We start from the raw sequence: 10,326 nt of genomic DNA, 5'->3' as shown, positions 1-10,326 counted from the left end.
TGATTGGGGGGGGGGGGGGAGAGGCCCAACTGAACCAGCAGGTTTCACCTCGGTCTGATCCTCAACTATTTAAAGAGACCCACCTCCCTGCTCCACACGCAGTTCCTCATCAGATCTCCCTCCGCCCATCCCTTATTTTAGCCTACTTTTGGCTATCTACTTTACCTTGCTATGGACATTGTTGCTCACCGTATTCAGGGCTGGGCAGGAATTTTCCTTCAGGCAAATTGGCTCAGTCAGGGGGTTTTGCCTACCACATAACAATCATCACAACTTTGGTTGTGGATTGGCCTTAGCCTTAGTTGGAGGGGAGGTTGGAACTCTCTGCCTGCTCCTCCAAGAAAAGGGTGTGTCCCAGTAAAGGGATCTGGCAGGATGAGCTTTTGTCTGGACGCCCAGGTGGGGTCCAGGACCATAGCACCCGTCAAGACAAGAATTCTGCTGAGAGAATCCTATTTGATATAAGTCATAGGTCCTCCCCGCCTCAGGGTCAACCCCTTCGGTAATACTGCCAGCACATGGGCTAATGCCTAATGCCTATGCTAAACCTCTTACATCTGGAATCAATAAAGTTATGGCCTTATTTGGCCCAAAAGTATTGTGTCTTGTCTGGATCTTAATTATAAAGTCGGGGGGGGGGGCACAGTGCCTGACCACACAGTTAAGGTTGCAGTATAGGAGTAATTCATATTTAAGCTCTAGTAAAACGTGGGGCTAAATGCATGTAACTGTCCACATACTAATACCTAAGCCAATACTAGTAGAAAATGATTGCTGTGGTAGAACAATGTCTGCAGTTGCTGTAATGCACAGTAATGTGGCAGCACTTCAGAGCAGAGATGCACAAATGTCATTCTGAGAACCACACCACCCTTTTGCTAACTCCTTTTCTTTCTCCAGTCAGTTCTCTATCCTTTACTGCTTTCCCTAGCACATGCTCTACTTTCTTTCTTTCTCCGCACCACCACCACAGGCTGGGGCTTCCACCTTTGTTATTATGCCTCTCTTTTCTCTGTTTCCCCACCCACAGGTTTCCTTGCAACCCCTTCTTCTCAACCTCTTTTTCTTTGCAATCCATAGCACTCTTCTCTCTGCATCACTACGGGTCTCTGTAACACGGGACCATCTCTATTTCCTTCATTCTTTTTCTCTGTCTCTCCACTGTCAGATTTCTGTGCACTTCTGTTTCCCTCTCCCCTTTTTCATGCTTTCTTTGCCACACAGGTCTCTCTGCATCCCATTACACCTTTCTCTGCACCTCAAATGCTATCTCTTTGTTCTCCACAACACCACAGATCTCCCTCACTTATTCTTCCTTGAGACTCATTTTAGTCAGATCTCCTCCACTCAGATATGGCAAGCAAAGCTTTCAGTCCCAGAATTTCATGGTAAGTGAAATGCAGAAGCTGGAAGGCCATATAGTGTGAATGGCTGGCTGCAATAAACCAGGGTGGGGGTGGAATAAGACCACCCACCATAACTGTCAACTTACAGATTTGAAAATAAGGGACCAGCAGCCAAAATAAGGGACCTGCAGCCTCACCTGTTCCAGGCACTCCAGTCTTCCTGTCCTCCTGCAGTCTGGTCAAACTCATGCTGAGTAGCTTCGAGAACACTGTCCAACCAACTTTGTAACCAGAGGTTCAACTGAATAGAATCTGAATCACATGCACCACAAGGCCTATGCAGCCTCAACTTAAGATGGCTCCCCGGCCTGGCCTTGCACTGCAAAGTTTGCAGCAGCACGTGCAACAAAATGGCATCCAGCATTCAAAAACCCCCTCAGCTTGCATTAACTAGCCACACACAAGGCATGCAAGCTCCACCCCCCAGTCGTTCTTAGACTTCTTATTGGGTGAGCAACACAGCCAAGCAACACAGTTGGAGCCTCCCTCCTCCCTGGCCGGCCCAATTATATTAATTGGGAAGGGCTGTAACTCATGGGTGGAGCATGTGCTCTGCATACAAGATGTCCCACGTTCAACAGCCCTTGTCTCTAGGTAGGGCTAACAGAGACCTGCACCTGAGAGTTGCTGCCAGTCAGTCAACTATATTGGGCTATGGCCTGACTCAGTGTTAGGTGGCAAACTGCTGCAAACGATGGGTGTTTGGAATTTTCCCAGGGGGCAGCAAAGAGATGAGGAATGGGGTGCAACTGGCCTAGATTAAAGCATAGTATCTACTAACCAATTGATCCCCTCTTAGGAACATACGTACTGCAAGAGGGCTAAAGCTTTCCTCTCTCTTCAATGAGCTAGTCTTTCCAGCTAGCCTGGTGGGAAATGATGTTCAAATCACCTTCCAATTCTATGATTCTATCTACCAAAGCCTATATTATGTCCTCCTCTCCCACCATCCTGTCACACTCTGAATAATAACGTGACTGCATTACTGGCACACGGAAAGGTGGAACTGAGTTGTAAATCCTTTGTTTAACTTGCTCTTCCCTCCTATATTGGGCAAGGTGAGTTCCTGAGTGCCCACTTCCATTCACTACAATGGGGTAGTAGAGAGAGGAAAACTTCAAGGTTTACATAATGTATATTGATGGGTGGTCACTGAATAGAAGGATTTATTAAAAACAGCAGTGCTACCTCACCAGAGCAGGGCCAGGTACTGCCAGACTGATGAGGCTCAGTAGACTCGAACTGGAGAGGGCAGAATCACCCATTATCCCTATTTTAACATGATAGCCGTAAGGGCTTAGATTACAATTCTGTTAGCATGAATGTCTCAAAATTAAAAATGAATAATTTCCCATTCAGTTTTAAAAACTGAATTTCCATAGAGGAATTCTAGCACCTGGATTTTGAAATTCATGCTACTTGTCTCCAGCTCACAGTTAAACACAAACATTTCAGCTTTGACACTGAAATCTGTTATACAATGACCTGGGTCCAGGCACTGTTCTCTGAGTTCAAATAATTTAACACAGTAGTCTATTTCCAAACAATAAACCTATTTGCAGCCACAGAGCTTGCACTTCTCAAACAGAAACTCCTCCCCATAGCATATTGAAAAATGCATCTTTTGAAACTGAGGGGACTTTCAAACCAGTTGATGACATGGCACTGAGGTCTGTTCAAAGGGGAGGAGTCAAAGACCAAAGTCCTTCTGACTTAAGTAAAGTCAGGAAGAGCCCAACCATTTTTTCCATTTGGACAGCATCTAATAGCAAGAGCCACTTTATTTGGTATAGAACCCCTCTTTGTTTAGAAATGCATTGTGTGATGGAGCAATGGCCAAAGGAAAAATACACTGATGTAGTAATGTAACTTTCATGTTTGACAATGCAATATGTAATGTCGGATTATGTTGAGTACTATGAAAAATACAGAGAACAAAACTCATTGAGATGGGATGCTGTGTTCTTTTTCCAATACAAAAATAGAAGAATGTCAAGATGCAAGGTTGTTTCCTTGGTAACAAGCTCACATTTGCAACTGGATGGCAGTGAAGTACTTGGAAGAATACAGTTCCTATCATTTTTTTCCAAAATAGGAAAGAAAGTGCTTTTTTCAGATGCCACTGCTTAAAAATAACAAAGCAATTAATTGTTTGTCTCAAAGAATAGTAATTTTGTTGAGAATGCAGAACAGCATCTCTCTAAGAAATGGTATGAAGACACAAGACATGCAAACACAGAAGAAAAGAGATAATTAAAACACATTTTGTACAGGGTTTTCCATTTCATCAGTGCTGAGCTTTACAGAAGATGGTAGATGATCAATAATGGGAGATAAAAGCTGATGGGCGCATTCATAATTTCACATCAAAGAGTGAAATTAAATTTTAGCATAATATGTTTGAAATCAGACCCCTGCTTTCAAATGATTTCCAAATTTCCCCCTAAAGCTAGAGGGCTTGATTTTTTGGAAGTCCAAATGTTACTTTAGTTTAATTTATTGGCCCATATTTGCTTTTCCTTTTTGGTTAGAATTACACTGAAAACAAAATGGCGTAAAAAGAAAAAAAGAACAAAAATGGCTACAAAGTATGCAGAGCCAGAGAGAGAAGCAGAATGAGTTCAAAAACCATGTTTAAAAAAAGATAAAGGATAAATTGATGAAGAAAAGTAACCAAAGAATGGAGCAGGGGAGGGGAAGCAAAAAAGGACTGAAGAAACAGAACCCTGATTTCTAACCATCTTTTTCTTCTGTGTGATGAAGCTTGGATGGATGTCTTCGGCAGGTGCGCCATTTACCAAGACGCTTGAAGAAATTCTCCTCTTCATCTCGTCCATTCTCCAAGCCACTTCCTGGCCCTCCTTCAGACAGCTTCACGGCACTAGTGAATTTCACCTAAACAAAAAGAAGGTGTGCCATTCATTGTTAATGCCCCTTCTTTAGCTTCTTCTGATGTAACAGTTCCTCATTCCCGTGCTTCTACATGCAACATTTTGAAGCTCCCAGAAGACTTACTGCTAAGTGCTGTGGCATAAGTTGAAGAATGAAACACCACTAGGGTCTACTGCAAGACAAAAACTCATGTGCCTTGGCCTTATTTTGCTGCTAAATGTGGGCAGCTGGAGTCCTACAAGGAAAGACTTGCTCTTTGAGCACCTCTGCTTCATGGCCTAAGGGAATGGATTTTGTGCTTTTTTTCTTGTCAATGTCCCAGTATGCACACAGAAAAGCCATAATGGATTATGACTGTGCATAATGGGAAATAGCAACCTACCTAACACATCTGTGGATAAAAGAAATGGACAACATTTAGATACTGAAAACCACTCACAAGCATTAACAAGTGTAAATGATGCTAACTTAGAACCCATACATGGCTCCTTCCCAGAAAAAGGTGGTTTTAAGAACAATCAAGTACGAGCTTCCAATAGGGTTGTTCCTAGTCTTTGTGTTGCAGAACAAATTAAGAGACTGTCATCTGTATTGCGAAGTGCACATTTTCCATCCTCAGACTTGTTGTTGTTGTTGTTTAGTCATTTAGTCGTGTCCGACTCTTCGTGACCCCATGGACCAGAGCACGCCAGGCACTTCTGTCTTCCACTGCCTCCCGCAGTTTAGTCAGACTCATGTTTGTAGCTTCGAAGACACTATCCAACCATCTTGTCCTCTGTCGTCCCCTTCTCCTTGTGCCCTCCATCTTTCCCAACATCAGGGTCTTTTCCAGGGAGTCTTCTCTTCTCATGATGTGGCCAAAGTATTGGAGCCTCAGCTTCACGATCTGTCCTTCCAGTGAGCACTCAGGGCTGATTTCCTTAAGAATGGATAGGTTTGATCTTCTTGCAGTCCATGGGACTCTCAAGAGTCTCCTCCAGCACCATAATTCAAAAGCATCAATTCTTCGACGATCAGCCTTCTTTATGGTCCAGCTCTCACTTCCATACATCACTACTGGGAAAACCATGGCTTTAACTATACGGACCTTTGTTGGCAAGGTGATGTCTCTACTTTTTAAGATGCTGTCTAGGTTGGTCATTGCTTTCCTCCCAAGAAGCAGGCGTCTCTTAATTTCGTGGCTGCTGTCACCATCTGCAGTGATCATGGAACCCAAGAAAGTAAAATCTCTCACTGCCTCCATTTCTTCTCCTTCTATTTGCCAGGAGGTGATGGGACCAGTGGCCATGATCTTCGTTTTTTTGATGTTGAGCTTCAGACCATATTTTGCGCTCTCCTCTTTTACCCTCAATAAAAGGTTCTTTAATTCCTCCTCACTTTCTGCCATCAAGGTTGTGTCATCTGCATATCTGAGGTTGTTGATATTTCTTCCAGCAATCTTAATTCCGGCTAGGGATTCATCCAGCCCAGCCTTTCGCATGATGAATTCTGCATATAAGTTAAATAACCAGGGAGACAATATACAGCCTTGTCGTACTCCTTTCCCAATTTTGAACCAATCAGTTGTTCCATATCCAGTTCTAACTGTAGCTTCTTGTCCCACATAGAGATTTCTCAGGAGACAGATGAGGTGATCAGGCACTCCCATTTCTTTAAGAACTTGCCATAGTTTGCTGTGGTCAACACAGTCAAAGGCTTTTGCATAGTCAATGAAGCAGAAGTAGATGTCTTTCTGGAACTCTCTGGCTTTCTCCATAATCCAGCGCATGTTTGCAATTTGGTCTCTGGTTCCTCTGCCTCTTCTAAATCCAGCTTGCACTTCTGGGAGTTCTCGGTCCACATACTGCTTGAGCCTTCCTTGTAGAATTTTAAGCATAACCTTGCTAGCGTGTGAAATAAGTGCAATTGTGCGGTAGTTGGAGCATTCTTTAGCACTGCCCTTCTTTGGGATTGGGATGTAGACTGATCTTCTCCAATCCTCTGGCCACTGCTGAGTTTTCCAAACTTGCTGGCATATTGAGTGTAGCACCTTAACAGCATCATCTTTTAAAATTTTAAATAGTTCAGCTGGAATACCATCACTTCCACTGGCCTTGTTATTTGCAGTGCTTTCTAAGGCCCATTTGACTTCACTCTCCAGGATGTCTGGCTCAAGGTCAGCAACCCCACTACCTGGGGTGTACGAGGCATCCATTTCTTTCTGGTATAATTCCTCTGTGTATTCTTGCCACCTCTTCTTGATGTCTTCTGCTTCTGTTAGGTCCTTACCACTTTTGTCCTTTATTATGGCAATCTTTGAACGAAATGTTCCTTTCATATCTCCAATTTTCTTGAACAGATCTCTGGTTCTTCCCATTCTGTTGTTTTCCTCTATTTCTTTGCATTGCTCGTTTAAGAAGGCCTTCTTATCTCTCCTTGCTATTTTTTGGAAATCTGCATTCAATTTCCTGTATCTTTCTCTATCTCCCTCGCATTTTGCTTGCCTTCTCTCCCCCGCTATTTGTAAGGCCTCATTGGACAGCCACTTTGCTTTCTTGCATTTACTTTTCATTGGGATGGTTTCCGTTGCTGCCTCCTGTATAATGTTGCGAGCCTCCATCCATAGTTCTTCAGACTTATTCAACTGTTACTGGTCATCTACAAGGAGTGAGACATGACAAAAACAAGTGCACTATGCATATCTCCATACTTCTTCATCTCTCTATGAGTTCAAGGAAACTTATTTACCTTGGAACTCTGCCGGATGAAAGAGAGCCGGTCCACAGAGCTGATGTCCAGAAGGTCTTCCACACCATCTGCCAGACCAGAAAGGGATGAGCGTTTCAGCCAATTCCCTGTTTGTACAGAGAACATAGAAAAATGTGAGCATGTGTGTGAATCTACCAGCAGTAAATGTGGGTACCAAGGAAGCTACATCACATGACAAAAGGTTGGCACACATGTTTTATATGAAAGAGGTTTTGTACAGAAATGGATGGTAATAAATATGGAGGAAGACTGAATAATATATATTCTCCAGGTGATGCTAAAATATGAACAGAACATTTCTCTGAAAATGTCTGTGCACTGATACATGGAAAAATAGAAAATATATTAAATGTTATATGATAATATCATGTGAAGAGGCATACATTTACCTAAGGGGAGTTTGAGTTTCTTTCGGAGTGAGATCCTCCTTGAGCGAGAGCGGGATCGCCTCTCAGTGGTTGCCCCTGAGTGTGCAGTTGTGCATTCTGAGGTATCCTGCTCCGACTGGCTACTAGTATCACTCGCTGCACTCTGAGATTTGAACATCTTTCGCCAGAAATCTTTGCGCCCTAGGGCTGCTCCTTGCATCTGCTCATCACTGCAATGGAACAAATTGCATGGTTCGTAACGCTTAGCCAAATGTACCCAGGAATGCACAAAGAATGGGAGCACCTTACCTTTTCTACTGTGCTCTAGCGGTCAGAGGATTGTGTGACATTTTGTTAGCTTTCTTTGGTGCTCAGCTTTGTCAAGAATAGGCTAGTAAGGCACAACATTGTTCTACTTAACATTTGCTTAGTGTTCTGGATTCTCATAAACACTCAGTACATGGTCCTCTGATCCTTACAACAACCCTGTAAGGTAGGCCAGTGTTACTATCCCTGTACAGTGGTGCCTCGCAAGATGAAATTAATTCGTTCCGCGAATTTTTTCGTCTAGCGAATTTTTCATCTTGCGAAGCACGAAATCCCATAGGAATGCATTGAAAATCAATTAATGCATTCCTATGGTCAAAAAAAGTCCAAACAAAGCCAAATTTGGTACAACAAGAGTTTATTAAGTGCTCTTTAAAGTCACACATACTGTAAAGAGCATTTCAAAATTCAAACCCAGATTTTTTTTAAAAAAACAGCAGAGTGGCCCAATGGTCACAGAAAATCATAAAAATGCAGAAAACAACACACAAGCTTCCAGATTCTTGCAAACCCCTCCCCAACTGTTCCCCCAGCCACCCAGCACACAGAAATTCAAATCCAGATTTTTTTTAAAAAAACAGCAGAGTGGCCCAATGGTCACAGAAAATCATAAAAATGCAGAAAAAAACACACAAGCTTCCAGATTCTTGCAAACCCCTCCCCAACACCAAGTCCTTGAATTCCAAACACCCCAACCCAAAATCCAAACCCCCCCCAAAAAGTTTTAAAAGCTTAACTTACCAAATGGCTGCAAAAGAAGTTTTGGAAAAGCTTCAAAAATCACCAAAGTCTTTAAAAACCTCAAAAAAGGCTACTATGTACACTGCATTCTATGAGTTGCTCCTCAAAGTCAAGTCGCAACTGTTTTAACAGTGTTAAGAAAAAGGAAACAAACTTGCAAGACGTTTTCGTCTTGCGAAGCAAGCCCATAGGGAAATTCGTCTTGCGAAGCAGCTCAAAAAACGGAAAACCCTTTCGTCTAGCGAGTTTTCCGTCTTGCGAGGCATTCGTCTTGCGGGGCACCACTGTACTGCAAATGGCGGGCAATGCCAAGTCTGAGAGAGAGGTTTTCCAAACCCTCTTGATATAGTAAGAGGCTGCATACACAGCATGCTGTAGATTTAATCCTGGGAACTGTAGTTTACCCCTCCCAGAGCTACAATTCCCAGCATCAGGATTCTTTAGGGGTGGGGTGAGCTTTACATGTATGGTATGTACACAGCCCAAGGCTACAGGCTTATGGTATTGACTGGTTTTTTTACTAGAATCACAAGCTCCACTAACTAGAGCACTAACTTTGCACCCCAAGACATTGACTGCCATAATTTGCATAGACAAATAGAAATTACACATGAGTTACTGCAGATCGCAAAACTCTCAAACTGGCTAGCACAGTTGCACAAAGACCCAGCTGTAGGCAACCAATTACCAGTAATATCCATTTTAGAGGTAAGGAACACAAAGGCTGGGTTGTAAAGCTATTAAATGCTGGGTGTCACAAAAGATTTTATTTCTTAGATTGCAATTGTCAGGCTATTGGGAGTCAGAAATCCTTACCAATCTACTGTAAATCACTTTAAGATCTCCCAGTGGAGCCCAACCCAACTTCTGCCCACCTCTGGTATAAAGGGCTATGCCAAAACAGCGAGGCACTAGAAGTAGCAGCCCACAGACCAACTGATCACCTTTTGGAAAGAATCCTCTCTAATGCTCATGATAATTATTTCACACACACTCTTCAACAAAAAAAGCACTTGTTGTAGGGATGTGTCATTTTCATACCATTGTTCTCAGCCCACTCAATTAAAGATTGAGCTTTATGAAACAAAATATCCAAATAAACAAACCATACACAAATCAGGGTTGTTCTGAGTAATTATCTTTTGTGCCTTTGGTAATTGTACAATCACTCTTCAGTTTAATCCAATGCAATTATTTCTATGGACTTAGATATTTTTTACTGCAGCACTGAGTACTATGCACAAAGAAGTCATTAGGGGGAAGGGAAAGGAAGAGAGAAGGCTGGAAGAATGAAGTGGAGGCAGTGGCAGATGGTAATGTTTTGATTTGGTAGGCAGCAATTTTTAACTTTGCTGTTTTCATTGCAATAGGTAATATACAGCACTTACTTAGGAAAGTGTGGCATTACACAGGTGCAGAAAGCCGTTGTCCCCCCCACCCTCAAAAAATAAAAATAAAAATTCTCTGCACATTTATGGACAGAGAAAGAGCTTCCATTTAAATGAATCCAGCTATGATTTTCAGACGAGATTGACTCCATACCTCTTATTTACAAATTAAGACATACCAAAAGATGTTTTTGACTTCATGTATTATTTACACCCACATCTCTGTTGCAAAAAAAACCCCTAAACACACAAAAATCTTTAAAGTGCGAGGGAAATTTGATTTCCATTGCATGCAGTTCCCAATCCTCCAGGGCAGCTTTAGGGGGATGGGTACAGGGGGAGGAGAGGGGGAAATCCATTGCATAAGTAGACCTCAGTCCATGCATGCAACAACTTAGTTCAATTCTGCCCCTCGTGTAGACATTGATAACCTCATCCTTTATTACTTCAACTACA

The 10,326-nt window shown here is 42.5% G+C and overlaps 1 protein-coding gene across 13 annotated transcripts in view; it reads right to left on the bottom strand.

Moving 5' to 3' along the window:
* Positions 1-10,326, bottom strand: part of UNC80 (unc-80 homolog, NALCN channel complex subunit) — a 163,826-nt gene that overhangs the window by 100,388 nt on the left and 53,112 nt on the right. For 8 of the 13 annotated variants that reach the window (XM_083625474.1, XM_083625481.1, XM_083625483.1 and 5 more), the window contains exons 19-21: positions 7,436-7,644; positions 7,026-7,132; positions 4,145-4,301 (exon numbers count right to left, since the gene is read on the bottom strand). In XM_083625474.1, the coding sequence (XP_083481600.1) occupies positions 4,145-4,301; positions 7,026-7,132; positions 7,436-7,644 (473 nt within the window). The remainder of the gene's footprint in view (positions 1-4,144; positions 4,302-7,025; positions 7,133-7,435; positions 7,645-10,326) is intronic. The other 5 variants (XM_083625475.1, XM_083625484.1, XM_083625486.1 and 2 more) reach the window with 1 other exon arrangement.

The sequence above is a fragment of the Podarcis filfolensis genome (genome assembly GCF_964270895.1).
Source record: "Podarcis filfolensis genome assembly, chromosome: 1".
Lineage (NCBI taxonomy): Eukaryota > Metazoa > Chordata > Lepidosauria > Squamata > Lacertidae > Podarcis > Podarcis filfolensis.
Note: the sequence above shows the minus strand (reverse complement) of the source record. Positions and strands in the feature narration are given on the sequence as shown.